The sequence below is a fragment of the Palaemon carinicauda genome, chromosome 16 (genome assembly GCF_036898095.1).
Source record: "Palaemon carinicauda isolate YSFRI2023 chromosome 16, ASM3689809v2, whole genome shotgun sequence".
Classification (NCBI taxonomy): domain Eukaryota; kingdom Metazoa; phylum Arthropoda; class Malacostraca; order Decapoda; family Palaemonidae; genus Palaemon; species Palaemon carinicauda.
Window position 1 is genome coordinate 109021902 of NC_090740.1, and position 16483 is coordinate 109038384.

General features: G+C 38.6%; 1 protein-coding gene across 1 annotated transcript; it reads left to right on the forward strand.

Annotated features, from left to right (window-relative positions):
• The first annotated feature begins 359 nt into the window (after positions 1-359).
• LOC137655474 (zinc finger MYM-type protein 1-like) lies at positions 360-9654 on the forward strand. The gene is made up of 6 exons (XM_068389371.1): positions 360-522; positions 3947-4144; positions 4725-5219; positions 5383-5742; positions 5993-6412; positions 9632-9654. Exons 1-6 carry the CDS (start codon positions 360-362, stop codon positions 9652-9654), a joined length of 1659 nt encoding a protein of 552 aa, XP_068245472.1.
• The last annotated feature ends 6829 nt before the right edge of the window (positions 9655-16483 follow it).

Consider the following 16483-nt stretch of genomic DNA (forward strand, 5'->3'; position numbering starts at 1 on the left):
GCTCCTTGCGGATCCTTTCGCATGGGACACTATTGACCCTAGGGACTTGACTCGCGGCATAAAGGATCGGACACGATACCCAGTGTAATGATTCTTCCCTGGGAGAGAATTCCTTTAACTGATAGAAGAAAGGATAGGCTTAACCCTACCGTGCACCCTGATGGTATTGATGCTATTCCGTAGAGTAGAATCAGTTTGGCAAATGTTAATCAATGGTTAATGGATGGGTATCATAGTTACTGTGCAGTTAGAGAGTGCTCACAAGTAGCTCCCTGTTTACAAGCCACTGGTGAGGGTTGTCGATCGTTTGCCGATCACTTTAGTGGATTGGTGTGATGGCGAACGGCCAGCAATGAGAAATGTGTTGTATACCTTCTGATCTAGGGAACTACGGGCAGAGATTGACTAATAAGTCCAAGTCAAGAACTGCTGGCGAATTATCAATGATCGGTGAATCGACGGATTGTGAGCCGAAGATGGTAACTGACAGGCAGATGCAGCCTGTCTGGTCAGTCAGTCTAGGTAGGATGGCGATAAATAAGTTGGTAATCTGCTTTGAGAGCCCTAAGAGACAGCAGAATGGTTTAATGATAGTCAGTTGGTGATAGTAAGCCATTGATGATCAGCAATTGATCACGGACCTGTGATCAGTGAGCTAGAGATTAGCAAGCTGACTATGGTCCCTCTTGGTTGGACAGAGATCAGCAAGCTGACTATGCTCCCCACTGGTCAGTCAGAGATTAGCCAGCTGACGATGGGCTGGTCTGAGTTCAACGAGCTGATTTCAATGATCAAAGAAAGATGAGCTGCCCATTGGTGATCTAGGGATCAGCAAGCTGATGACTGGTTATTAACTAGCAATTTATGATCGATACGCTAGCAATCAAAGATCGTTAGTCATTGGAGGGACTAGAGGTGAATTATCAGAACTGAGCTTGCAATTGGCGACCTGGTGATCAGCGACCTAGCAATCAGCAAACAGTGAACTAATGAGAAGGGTGAAAGGCAACGTTCAGTTTCGTCCGCAAGTATGTCGCCAGACACAGTCGTCAGAGGTGACGGATCCTACACAAGTCTCCACTCAGTAATTGACGATCCAGATTATCCGTTACTGTACCCAGGGTAGAGTATGATGCTCTACCTTAAGAGAACGGCAACAACCCACCCGGGTATCTCTCTTGTCATCAACACTGGGAGAGACTAAAGGAGGATCACCAAAACATCATCCCTGCTTGATTCACAGTATCACCAATTATGCCCAGAATCTATATCCTCACCCAACATGACGACTCACAATGTCAGGGGCATAGCTATGGCCCTGGCCATTCTAAGCAGATTACTCTGTTATGCAGGTTTTACAAAAAAGTATGTGAATGCTCCCGGTGACTTTCACAACCTTTCTCCTGCAAGATGTGACCAACAGGAACTCGATACGATCCCTATCTGTCCAGTGGTGGCTGCACAATAGCTGGTTGAATATATCAAGCTTCTTATTGGACAAGTAGCAGAAGAGGACACTGTTACCCGGTTTTAGTCAGTGTGAATGAAAAGATTTGATTGGCTCTTATTCTTTTCTCCATCCTCCCCTCTCATGGGGAAAGCTGCACCCTTTATTCTCTGAATAATATGACCTCAAACCACTGCAGGTAAACCATGCTCCCTTGTGTACCTAGTATTAAGCTAATACTGTTGCGTCAGATAAGGAGCCCCCAGGTAAAGCCAAAAGCCAGATTGGCAGGGACGTCCACCCTTCCTAATGGGTGTCACCCCTAATAAATAGTGTTGTTTGTATCCCAGTTACGGAACAAATGACAAATTTGGAGATAATTTGTATTTTTCCTAACGATACAAACCTTAGCTATTTATACAAACTTGTCAGCCAGTCCTATCCCCCTTGAAGTCCTACTTCTAAGCAAAGTGAGCTAAATTACTGGTGTGTGAGTGGGAGTGGTAGCAATCTACCCCCTACCCCACCCCCCCCACCCCCCCCCCTACCCCCGCTAACTAGCGGTGTGGATAGTTAACCCTCGCTAAATTTTAATGGCTCATCATTTCAGCTCCGCTGAAAGTAGTACTCCAAATAAATAGCTAAGGTTTGTATCATTAGAAAAAATGTAAATTATCTCAAAATTTGTTATATGTGGGTATTATATAAAAGGAATGAAATAGCTGTATAACTTGAATGAACCGTGTGAAGTAGAATACTTGAATGTGGCGGGTAAAATAATGCAGGTGGAAAATGGGGAGAGGTTGTAAAAGGAGTAGTAATCCTACTGGTAGAGGCGGAGTTTATACGCAGGTGGGAGGAGTTAATGCGTAGAAGATAGAAAACTCCTATGTTCAAACGAACGAATGAGACCGACTACAACCGACTTGTATAATGTCAACAAATAAATGAAAAATATACCGTTAGTATAGGATATAGATGATTAGCGTTTTTTTTTCATCGGTTTATTGTACATCCAAGAGGGCAGCGGCGGATTTGGGGGGGGGGCCGAGTAGGCCACGGCCTAGGGCCCCGCACCTGTGAGGCCCAGCGAAATTTGATTCATAATTCGGCGTGGGCACTTTATAATCAATGGAAAAAAATTTCTCCACACTTGTGTCAATGAATTTCTGCGAAATAACATCTACACAGGCAATTACAACGTTTGCAATTTGGCAATTAGGCATTTGCAATTTGGCAATTCGCAGCATTTGAGCTGTGCAATGAATGTGGCGTTTAGTATGCATGAAAGTGAGTTACATTTACTTCATCGGTTCAATGACTTTGAATTTCATACAGTTTGCTTGCAAGCAACATTTCGAATTCGCAAGTTGATGCAATAATGCAAGCTCGGTTTTCTGTCAATCTATCATATAAATTGTGTAAATAATATTCATTGTGTGTGAACCAGTGGACTTTTCTTTGCTTCTTGTTGGGTCCACGTGGTGCGAATACTAACGTTCAATCTGCACTCTGATTGGCTGTTGAACCCTTTATGCACATGCTTACATGTATGCATTAATGACTTATGATAAATCTTGTGCAACTATTTTCACGAATACTCTCATCTGTGTGCTTTATTTTGTGCTAGCATGCTTTTTTTATCAGTTTGCTCTTTCTGCCTGAAGTGTTCACTCTCATTGTTTTCTGAGCGCAGTGGTCTCATCTGACTTCTTGACGTAGCTTCTGGTTCACTTCTGCTCAGGTGTGAATTTCATTGATTGAAACCTTTTCTATTTGTCTGTCGACAAAAACAGGAAAAGACTAACTTGTCAAACATCAGTTACAAAAAAAGGTTCCACCTCTCTTACTGTCGAACACATCTCAGTTTTCTCGTTGCTTCATCCCCTCATCTGTTAATGTTTGGAACACCCTTCCTAATGATGTCGTCAAGTCAAATGATTGTTATACTTTCAAAAAACATGTTAATGCTTTTTTTCTCTCTAGTGCCTCAACGTTGTAGTTTTCCATGTTAATTTTTTTACTTCATCAATGTTTTTTCTAATATTTTTATTTCTATCATCGATGATGTGCTGTTAACTAGGCCTTCAGGTGTATGCATCTCTTGCTATCTGGTTGGTCGCCTAAATTGATCATTATAATAATAATAGTAATAATAAATACTTCGCCAATGTTTTTATATATAGCCAACTTTTATTAGCATCTACGTATCTAAGTAACTACCTACTTTTGTCATTTCATATACCTAGTTACATTTTAAATATCTACTGTGGGTAGAGCCATAATATCTATAGTTAATAATTATTCATGTTTTTCATTTTCAGGATAAGGTAGTGAGGCTGCACTGATCACTGAGGCATAATGGAGAAATCAACAAGTCGTAATCGTGATCAAGGGAGAAAGTATAAAGCAGGCTCTGTCACACGACAAGAAAAGGCAGATGAAAAGGAAAGAGTAAAAACCTACCAACAATAACTCAATGGTTGGCATATTCAACAGTATCTGCACCTGCAAAGTCACAAATTCACACTGAATCTGGTCCTAGCTTGAACAAACCAAGTACAAGTGTTGGTGCTAGCTTGAACAAACCAAGTGCAGCCACATCGAGTACTGTACGGTCTGAACCAGATGTAGTTAGCGCAATTGATCCTGAGCGCAGTGAGGAGACACAAGAGGAAGTGAAAACTATGAATACCGGTACTGAACAAGGATTTGAAAATGATCTTGGATTATGGCCTAAAATAATTCCTGAAAATGTGTGTGACTATTGGTTGAGAAGGGGAAGTGCAGAATGTCGACACTGTGATGGTGATTTTAAAGAGTCAGCTGTGAAAGAGCTAAACAGAACCCGTCATTGTACAAAGACATTATTCACTCGAACTCATTCATTATCTGGCCAAGAAATTAATCTTAACTGGCTCTGTTACTCTAAAACAACTGTAAAAGTTTATTGTTTTCCTTGCAAGCTTTTGTCAAAGGTGCAAAGCTCATTCACAACTGGCTCCAACGGCTGGAAGAACGCTAGGTATGTCATAGAATCTCACAGTAGGTCAGATCAGCACAGGAAAAATATGGTCAACATGATATATAGAAAGACTACAGGTGCCCGTATTGACTCTAAACATGCTACAATATAAAAGTGACTGTTAGTACCGGCAGGCAGTATTGAGGAGGTGTGTAGATGTTTTAAAGCTACTTTGCGAATGCGGGCTAGCCATTCGAGGTAAGGATGAAGTAATTGAATCAGCACACAATGGAAATTATCTTGGGATTCTAGAGCTGCTGAGCATATACAACAGTTTCTTGGCAGCACATATCAAGAAACATGCAAACAAAGGTAGTGGTCATACTTCCTACTTGTCGCATGTCATTTCTGAGGAAGTCATTGGAATAATGGCAGAAAAGGTTATGTCCTCAATAACAGATGAAGTAAAAACAGCAAAGTACTTCTCAATTTCTGTCGACTCCACACCAGATATTTCTCACATGGATGAACTTAGTTTTACAATCCGCTATGTACTGCCTACTACAGGTCCAGTTGAAAGGTTTTTGCAGTTTATTCCCATGCTAAGCCACACTGGCAGAGATATTGCTACAACTGTTCTTGATTTTCTTAAAGAGAAGAACATTTCAGTTCTCGACTGCCAAGGACAGTCCTATGACAATGCCATCAACATGTCTGGTAAATATCAGGGAACCCAACAGATAATCAAGAACGAGTGCAGTGAAGCTGAGTACATACCATGTATGGCTCATTCCTTAAACTTGGTGGGTAAGTGTGCCGCAGAAAGCTGTCCTGCTGCAGTGTCATTGTTTGGTCTGATACAAAACTTGTACTCCTTCCTTGTCGCATCTACTTATCGTTGGAGGAGACACCGTGAGGTAATAGAGACTAATAAAGATAAGAAGTTGAAAGTTGATAAAAAAACTTTCAGACACTCGTTGGTCAGCACGAGCAGATGCTGTAGCTGATCTCAGTAGAGCACACAAAGAAAACATCATTGTTCTGGAAGAGTTTTCCTCGGATCAGAATCAGCCAGCTGAAACAAGAGCTGAAGCAAGTGGTCTTCTCAAAGGTTTGAAAAAACTTGAAACAGTAATTCTTCTTGAAGTTTGGGATACAGTATTGGAAAGGTTTCAGAGTGCCAGTATTCAACTGCAAAAACCTGGAATCTCCCTCAACACAGCTGTCACACTGCTGGAGTCTCTTTTACAGTTTGTTAAAGACCTGAGATCCCAGTTCGATGATTTTGAAGCAAAAGCTATGGCTAAGTGTGATCCCAGGGACGTGACTGGTAAAGTTGCATACTATGCCGACAGGTAATCGCAGCGTATTAGAAAGCGCAAGCGTCACCACGATGAACTAGACTTGGTGGAGGATGTTACGCTGACAGGGAGAGACATGTTTAGAGTGACTGCTTTCTTGCCAATCATTGATAAGCTCTATGCTGCCCTAACACAACGCCTTGCAGCTTACAGCAACCTTCGAGAGAAATTTGGGTTTTTTATCAGAAATCTCAAACAAAACAAACACTGAACTTAAAGCAACTGCTGAAAAGCTTGTGTCTTCATATCCTAATGACTTGGAGGCGGGATTGGAGTCGGAGCTTTTGCAGTTTGCACACCTCATGAAATCCATTCCAAGAGGTTCATCTGAAAGTGCTCCTTCATTAGGTGGTGTAAAAGCTGCACAAAGACAAAGTCCGGAACTAGAAATGTATAAGATAATTCACAGACATGACATGGTTGAAACATTTGCTAATGTTGAAATTGTATTACGACTTTATCTCTGCATGTTTGTCACAAACTGCACTGGGGAGCGATCATTCTCCAAGCTGAAAGTACTAAAGAATTATCCAAGAAACACCATGGGGCAGAACCGTTTATCTTCACTCACCCTGTTGAGCATTGAGCATGAAAAATTAAGGGTGCTTGATTTTACTGATGTCATCAAACAATTTGCAAGTAAGAAGGCTCGAAAAAAAAAATAATTTTTTTAATGAGAAATAGTTAAGTGTACCGTGCAAATTGCATGCAATAAACAAAACCCACTCATTTTGCCATTTTGCCACTCACTTCAGTCAAACGATATTCTCTTTTGTTTATGGTGTATTATTGAAGTTATTATTTTTCAATGGTGCATCATTATAGTTGGGGATCTCCTTAGTTAATGGTATATTATTATAGTAATTTTTTTGTTATGCTTCAAAAAAGCAAATGTGTAATGTTCAACTGTGAAATGGTCACTCGGATAATTATCAATAAATTGAATACTGTTTAAAAAGAAAATTTATTTCAACGCTTATCTCTTTAGTTAATGGTATATTATTATAGTTATTTTTTATTGTTGAGCTTCAAAAAATCATATGGGTAATGTTCAACTGTGAAATGGTAATTTGGTTAAATTTCAATAAATTTAATATTGTTTAAAAAACTAATTTATTTTAACGCTTCGCTCGTACACTGATTTGAGGGCCCAGTAAGGTCACCGGGCCTAGGGCCCCGCACAACCTAAATCCGCCTCTGCAAGAGGGTAATGTATAGAGAAGAAAAGGCTTGTTTTACCATTATATACCGTTTCCCATGTATGTTTTCCCTACCCAAAAACCTGAGTTCCCACTGGGGGTCCCTCATTATCGCCGTATATATCTATACATATACATTTCCGAAACTATTCATTTCCGACAGGAACGAGTGTTATTTTCAAAGAGAACAGACCTCTTTCTATAGAAAATAGTAGTTTTTTCCTTATTTTACATTACCCTGTAATAAATTACAATAATACCCTAATTTCATATGGAAGCTTGTAATAAGATCCCTTGAAGCCCTACCTCCAAGAAAAGTGAGCTAAACCACAGGTGTGTGAGTGGGAGCGGTAGCAAGCTACCCCCTACTCCCACTAACTAGAGGAATGGGTAGTTAACCCTTGCTATAATTTCAATGGCTTGTCCTTTCAGCTTTACTAAAAGTAATAACCCACAATAAATAGCTAAAGGTTTGTATCGTTAGGAAAAAATACAAATTATCTACAGATCTGTCATCTCTGGTTACATTTCACTTTTCCTTTGCCTACTCATACACCGAATTGTCTGTTATATTCTTTACAGATTCTCCTGACAACACAGAGATTACCAAACAATTCTTCTTCACCCAAGTGGTTAATTGCTGTACTGTAATTGTTTAGTGTCTATTTTCCTCTTGTAAGGGTAGAAGAGACTCTTTAGCTATGGTAGGCAGCTCTTCTCGGGGAAGGACACTCCAAAATCAAAACAGCGGTAATGTGTTCGCCTGCATACGCATGGCAACAGATTGATCCCCGCCTCGGACCGTGAATTTATTTAAGCTGTTTGCTGGGGAGGCCACTGCTGCGGTTGGGCACCACAGTGCTTGGTTGGGCTTGCCTGGCGGCTGACGTTCTGGTGAGCATCTATTCTGGAGGAACTGGAACAGAAACCAGACACCTCTACCATTACCTTTAGTCTTAGGTAGTGCCATAACCTCTGTACCGCGGCCTTCTACTGTCTTGGGTTAGAGTTCTTTTGCTTGAGGGTACACTCGGGCACACTATTCTATCTACATTTGGTATTCATTTAAGGATTTTGTATATGTCTATTAGTTGTCCCCTTAGTTTTCGAGTTTATAGACCAAACAAGTTCAAACGTTCCATTCTTCGTCTACAACCAAATTGTCTTAGTGTTGAGACTAGTTTGGTTGCCTTAAATTGTTCTGTTTCCAGTCTATCAGTCTGAGTACTTGGAGCACAGAAATGGACTCCGCATTCTATATCGGGTTTTACTAACGATGTGTATTGCTGCAGTACAATATCATTGCTTCTGCATGATATCTAAAATATATAATAGTACCCCATATCAACATCCTAAGTTTTCTGGTATAATATGTTATAGAAAACGTTACTAATTTATATTGGAGACTATTCTATTTTATTCATTTACTATTCGACGAACCTGAAAAGCGGTTAAGTGGTTAACTGTTGTATTTTATTGTATATGAACCTTTTCAGTCCTAAATATAAGGTTATTAAACCTAAGTAATAGATTGAGAGAAAGCATTAATAAAACAGATATTGAGATTTGTTAAGATACAAAGCAGTCTTCTCTTCTGTGTCTAGTAGCCTCTCTCTCTCTCTCTCTCTCTCTCTCTCTCTCTCTCTCTCTCTCTCTCTCTCTCTCTCTCTCTCTCTCTCCTCTCTACTCTCTCTCCTCTCTCTCTCTCTCTCTCTCATGCACCAATGATACTCAAATTTTATATAGCTTTACTTGTTTTTCAAATCGTTTTAATGTTTATGGACTTCCTTCCATTTTGGTTAACTTAACAGGTGGATTTTTTTTCTTTTTAGTTTGGATAATAAGGTCTTCATACACGTGAATACATCTGTTTAGTATGTTCCTTTAGTTCTGATATTTGTGTTGCGTGTCTGTGTGCGTTAGTACCGTAAGGTACAATCTTTGAAAGCAAATTTAGTGAAGTTAACGAAGTTCCGTTAGGAAGAAAATGCTATTCTCTCTCTCTCTCTCTCTCTCTCTCTCTCTCTCTCTCTCTCTCCTCTCTCTCTCTCTCTCTCTCTCTCTCTCTCTCTCTCTCTCTCTCTCAACAAAGTTATAGCAATTATAATTACTGTAACAATTTCCAAGTTTTGTATATTATTTCTGCTGTTGGATTAAGATGTTTGGCTACTTTTTAGGTTTTGTGACGGCTGCTAATGGTATTTTTATCCTTCTGATATTTCGAACTTTCTGGTGTTAAAAAATAGCCTTTGAGTAAAATTCGACAGTGTTCTCCTATGCCGTTTTTAGTAACAAGTATCAAATTTTGACATTTTTAAATCAAAGAATAACCTAAATATACAAGCGTATAGCAACTTTCCTTTGGTAACAACTTTCATTTGCTTTATAGCAACTTTGCTAAAATTATTTTTAGCTGTATTTTATCTCCTACTGATTGCCTTAGTTTTATTATTCGTCATATGTGTTTCTGAGAATATAGGTTTTGACCTAAAATTGTTGTAATATAAATATTGCTCGTGTGTGTCAGTTGTAACCGTAGTTTGTTTATAAATAGGTTACTTCAGAGTTAATACCAAGTTAATTTTAACGACATACAAGGAATAAATTAGGAATGCATATTGGTTTTAAAGTTTATTAAAAAATACCTTATATTTTTCAGGTAATTTGAAGGTTATAAAATAGCAAATTTGCTAGTAATTTAGTGGTTTTGTCCTTGTAACTGCATATCCCAAAACTTCACTACCAAATGACTGATATGTTTTTAATATCACATTCTTCATTAATTGCCTGCTCTTTGTGTCTTAAACTCTATTGCAAAGAGATTCCTACATTAAAATTGCAAAGGGTTTTCTGTGCTCATCTTCTAGAAGCCTAGCTGTATCAAACCTAGTGTCAGACAGATGCTTATTTTTGGATAAATTTCTTATGCAGAAGGTTATATATGTTATTGATGCCTTTATTTATGGATTTTATTAATTAATAAGAAATAGGGAGACAAATGCAGTTAGTAGTAATTGTAAAGATATAGAAAGAATTTTGAAGAGACAGGAGAGTGAACGAGAGTTAGGTAGGATGTTTTCAATTAATTTCGCTGACTCCAGGGTTCTTTCGTGTAAATGAATGACTAACGGAACCTAGACGAGTGAGACGTGGAAGCCGGGAAAAAGTTCCGTGTTTAAGGATAGCTTGACACGCCCAGGACGACGATATATAAGCAACGGTAAGAGGGCATCTCTCTCTCTTCATAGTAGTCGCTCTGTTTAACAGGTCTAGAGACCTACTTAACCTGCCGGGTCTCCTTGACCATAACAGAGGGACAGCGATTACTCAGAATCCTTTAGCAGCCGAGAAATTGAAGGGGAACATTTACCCTGAAAACGAAGGACGACGAACAGAATTATTACGGCCGCACCTCATTGACTGTGAGTGTGTTTGGCGAGACATCCCAGAGCGACCGAGGCGTGACGTCCCAGAGTGACCAAGGCGTGTCTAGAACTTCGCGCCAGCCTTCCCAACACCTGACGAAGGCTCATACTTCAGCGACAACAGTAGGCCTATGATTGACGTATAGGCCTAACTAAACAAGGATTCATCCAACTCTTCAGCCAGTGTCAAGACGTCTGAATTCAACACTAAGTGTTTATGTAGAAACCATTCTTATTATGACTGCTTGTAAGTGACTGTTCAAACTCCTTTTTTATGTCTAGTAAAGAAAGAAACCAGCATTCGTATCCCTCACCCACGTAACTTTGCTTATGTTAACTCCTGAGAGAAATTCAATTAATATTAAACAAAAGGGAATAAGTACAATTAAGAAATAGTATGCAGAGGTAAGATACTAGACTATAATAAGAAGATTTATTGCAAGAAAAACCAAGGAATTCATCACACTAGCTATTCTATCTACATTTCTGTTTGAGTGCTTTCAGTTTTAGTGTGGCAATGAGCCGGTGATTACTACCAATACCTGCACCTCTATACAGTAAAAGGGACATGGAAAAAGGATTTTTTATTCACTGTTAGTCCAAAGTATTCGTATGGAACTCTCCCACGTACAAGATTGCATTTTCCACACTTTCTCTTCTCGAATAAGTACTAGAGGACTCCACACTGGATTTTTTTTGCTGATAGTAGGTTGGCCAGGGTACCAGCCGCCCGTTGAGATACTACCACTAGAGAGGTATTGGATCCTTTGACTACCCAGACAGTAATGCATTGGATCCCTCTCTCTGGTTACGGCTTATTTTTCTTTACCTACACACAATATTCTTTACATATTCTGATCTTTCCTCATACACCTGACAACAATGAGATACTAAACAATTCTTCACCCAAGAGGTTGATTACTGTACTGCAATTTGTTCAGTGTACTTTCCTCTTGGTAAGGGTAGAAGAGACTTTTTAGCTATGGTAAGCGGCTCTTCTTGGAGAAGGACACTCCAAAATTAAACCACTGTTTTCTAGTCTTGGGTAGTGCCATAGCCTCTGTACCATGGTCATCCACTGTCTTGGGTTAGAGTTCTCTTGCTTGAGGGTACACTCGGGCACATTATTCTATCTTATTATTATTTTTCTTTCCTTCCTCTGGTTTTTGGAAAGGGTGTGTTGGCCAGGCTTAATAGAAGGGCCATGGATGCCTAGTGGTTTATCAAGAGGTTATCGTTTCCTTTTCTGATTCTTTTTCTTCTCAAAACCATCCTTACTGTCCTCCCCTTCAGTGAAGTGGCTATCCTGGAGGGTATTTAGCTTTGCATGGTGTATTGGCTCCTCCATGTCGACCAGTTTTTCTGACTTTTTACTATAGTCTATGGGTCTCATCAATATCTTTATAATTCTGTACATATTATTTTTGTTATCATTCTTGTTAATCTAGTTTTTAGGTATGATGTCTCTTTTTTATTTCTATTATTTCTTATGCTGTCTGGAGACTGAGCGAAATCCGGACCAGTTCCTAGATTTTGTCAATGTCGTCTTCTGTATTGCAATATTCGTGGTCTTCATGCAAATATCCAAGACCTTACAGTTGCGTCCAGACAGTCAGATATTCTTTTGTGCTCAGAAACTTGGTTTCTAATATGAGGCACTCATCTGAGCTCCTTATAACTGGTTTTAAGAAACCAATAATGTTGAAACGTGAGGCCATCCCTAGTGCCAGAGGAACGGCGGTGTATATTAGGACCAAGTACCCTGCTTCTCATAAGTACTGCTGTAAATGTGGATGTCAGGGGATTCAGGTAATAAAAGTTTGTGGCAGTCATAACAACTTTTATTTGCGTTTGATCTATCGGAATCCAGACGTGGATGATTCTATCTTCGATTGTCTTCTTGCCATTATGGCTAAGATACAAGAAGATGATAGAAAGGCTTCTTTTGTCTTTGTTGGTGATTTTAATGCTCGCCATAGGGAGTGGTTAAGTTCTATCTCTCCTACCGATTGCCATGGCTTAAGAGCTTTAGACTTTGCCTCTGAATCAGGCTGTGAGCAATTATAAATGAAGCTACTCACAGGTCTGGCAATTGCTTGGACCTCTAATACACTGAATCCCCTGGTGTTATAACTAGTAAGGTTGATTCTTCAGTCAGGACATCTGATCATGCCTTGATTTCATTAGTAGTGAAGACTGAGCAGCCTGTCCCTGATATATCATACTCTTGTAAAATTTATATGATATCCCACGCAGACTGGAATGGGATTTTGCATGATCTTTTTGTGCTTGAATTGTCACAATTATATAAAGTGAAGATCCTGTTGTCCCTTTGAATGAGAATCTAGTCAACATAATTGATAGGCGTATCCCTTCTCGTGTGCTAAGGTACCGAGTGAAGGACAAACCGTGGTTTAATGATGATTTTAAACGTGCTTATTTGGAGAAGCAGGAGACCTATCATCTTTGGAAGGGTAACAGATCAGATTTGACCTGGAACAACTATACTCAGCTTCGAGCTTTTGCTCAGAGAGTTTATACCTCAACTGAAAAGGAGTAAATTCAACCATAAAATAAACCCTTTCTGGTACAACTCAGGAACATAAATGGTGGTCTACTCTTAAATCTGCACTCTTTGGTGTAGATGCAACAGTTCCTCCTTCACTTTAACCAAATGGTTCAGTCACTCACTGTCCAAAGGAAAAGGCAACCCTTTTGGCTGATGTTTTTGACAGTAAACAGAGTAATGAAAAACTTGAACTCTCTCATTCCTGTTCTCCTGAGGTTGAAATAACTAGTTTACCTTTTCAATCTCGTGAGATTAAAGCTCTATTGATGGACCTTGATGCTTATGGAGGTGTAGACCCAAATGGTATTTTTCCTTTGTTTTTTATAAAGACAGCAGATTTCTTAGATCCAAAGTTATCTGTTATTTTATGCAAGTTAGCAAGAAGAGGAGCTTTTAGCACTTGTTGGAGAATTGGTAATGTTACTCCTCTATGTGAATGTGTTTGTGGTAGCTCAAGTCCCACTGATTACTGCCCCATTTCCATAACTCCCATATTATCTAAAGTTTTTGAGCGTCTTCTGACAAAACGTCTTAATAGGTTTGCTGAAGGTAATCATCTACTTCCTAGTTTGCAATTTGGTTTTCGTAAAGGCCTTGGAGTATGTGATGCCCTTCTTACAATCTCCAATGCTGTAAGAAATCCCTTGATTGTGGTCAGGAAGTTCGTATGATTGGCCTTGATGTTAGTGCTGCCTTTGACCGTGTTAATCATGAGACCCTTGTTTTCAAACTCAAACAGTTGGGAGTGGGTGGATCGTTTCTTAGCTCTATTGTTGATTTTTTAAGTAATAGATTTCAAAGAGTTGTTGTTGAGGAGCACCATAGTGAGTATAGGAATGTGATATCCGGTGTTCCACAGGGTAGTGTTCTTGGCCCGTTGCTTTTCATACTGTATACGCATGACATGTGGTTTGGCCTAGAAAACAAGCTTGTTGCATATGCAGAGGATGCCACTCTCTTTGCATCAATTCCATCCCCTGAATGTAGATCTGGGGTTGGTGAATCCCTTAATAGAGATCTAGCTAAAATTAGTGCATGGTGCAAATTATGGGGTATGAAGCTGAATCCTAACAAAACTCAATGTATGATTGTATGTAAGTCAAGGACAGTGGCTCCTCAATATCCGGATCTCAGTATTGATAATGTTTCTTTAAATTTGTATGACTCTTTTAAAATTTTAGGTGTGATTCTCGACAGCAAATTTACCTTTGAGAAAAACATTAGGTCTGTGTTTTCTTCAACTGCACTAAAAAAAAAAGGCTTATTGAGAAAGTCTTCCAAGATTTTCGGTGATCAATCTATTCTGACGAAGTGTTTTAATTCTTCCATTCTTCCTTGTTTAGAGTATTGTTCTCCTGTCTGGTGGTCAGCTGCTGACTCTCATCTTAATTTGTTGGACAGTAACTTATGGTCTATTAAATTTCTTATTCCTGATCTAGATATTAATCTTTGGCACCGTCGTTCAATCAGTTCATTACTCATGTTACATACGATTTTTCATAACTCTGACCATCCTTTGCATTCAGATCTCCCTGGACAATTCTATCCTGTTCGTAATACTAGGCAGGCAGTTAATTTTAATAGTCAGGCCTTCTCCATCATGAGGCTCAATACTACACAGTATTCTAGAAGTTTTATTCCTGCTGTTACCAAGTTGTGGAATGGTATTCCTAATCGTGTAGTTGAATCAATAGAACTTCAAAAGTTCAAAGTTAGAGCAAATGTTTTTATGTTGATTAGGCTGACATGAGTCTTTTATAGTTTATATATGACATATCTGTTTTTGACGTTGTTAATAGTTTATATAGGACATATTTGTTTTGACGCTGTTACTGTTTTAGAATGATATATTGTTAATTTATTCTCATCATTTATTTATTTCCTTATTTCCATTCCTCACTGGGCTATTTTTCCCTGTTGGAGCCCTTGGGCTTGTAGCATCTTTCTTTCCCAACTAGAGTTGGAGCTTGGCTAGTAATAATAATGATAATAACAATAGCTCTCCCCTGGGACTGTCAAACACTGTGTTACCCGCCTTCGTCTTACTACCTTCTGACGAAACCTATGCCCGACCCACTTTCAGGTTTTCTAAAACTAGTTCATGCTTGAATTTTCGTTGGTATACAGGTTATACAGAGACATAAAGTTATGCCCTAGAATATATTTAGCAGAATATATGCATGAAATTTACCATGCAAAATTGGGAATATTAAGTTTGATACCTTAATTCCACTAAAAATATCCACTACAATACTCTTAAAATATGTGCCAGAATACATGCATTCAATTGTACTTTACATAATTCATATATGACTTTTGGTTAGACTTCAATTTGTCAACCACTAAAGTTTAGGTTTACTTGTGTTCAGACTTTTTTCATAAGTTGAAGGGCTTATAATGACAATTTTGGGGAAAAGATCTTGACCCTATTTTTTTTTTCTTTTATTATTATCATAAGTTTTCAAATACTTAGTATAACCATAGTTAACTTCTTTATTTCAAATAGTTTATAACTAAACAATATTTAGCTTCAATATTTCAAAAAGTTTAGTGTCATAGTTAGAGATTAATATATCAACAGAAGTTCATAATTTATTATAGAGTAACCATGATTACACAATGATCCATAAACCACAACTATATATTCAGTACAGTATTTTTAGTTTTCTAGGTGGTTTGATGTAATATCTACAGTACAAAAAAGAAAAAAATAATAAAGTTTAAAGCCTGGCTTTCAAGCAAATATTTTGGCTATATCGTGAGGAACACAGAAAGTATATGAGAATTCATATTTTTAAATCCACGAATGAACCACAACATAAACGTATTGACTAGGAACTCTCAAAAAGTTTTTGATTAAATTCAGTTCACAGTACAAAAGTACATCTGGTGCTTAGGTATAACAAAAAGGATACACTAATCACAGATTAACACTAAATGTTCTAAATTATTACTCTCAAGTGCAACATAAGATTCATTCTCTGATGCTTCTGTCTTGTGTCTTTCTCTGATGCTTCTGTCTTGTACCCATTCTTAACTTTAACTGGTTTCTTGCCTCGAAATACCTTCAGACAAAACCTCTTTACGCCCCCTGTCCAAGACAGTAGCCTACATGTGCTGGCTACCTGACGCAAAGATTTGATAGGACAGTTTTACACATAGTTAAGACTTTCCAGGATATTCACAAGACAATACCTGATGACAAGTACCCGATTTAATGGATACATTTTACTATACAAGATTGATTATAGGGTTTGCCTTTAACCTGAAAATCGAATACTTTACAAGCATTTAATGAAGGATATCATCAAAACTCTCTCTCTCTCTCTCTCTCTCTCTCTCTCTCTCTCTCTCCTCTCTCTCTCTCTCTCTCTCTCTCTCTCTCTCTCTCTCTCTCTCTGCATTATACGTGGCACGATGACTTCAACGTATTTCAATTTTGACTCCTTAAGCTGAAATTTTTTGAAGCTAGAAATAATAGTATTACAGGTCTTGATATAGATTTGAATATTGGATA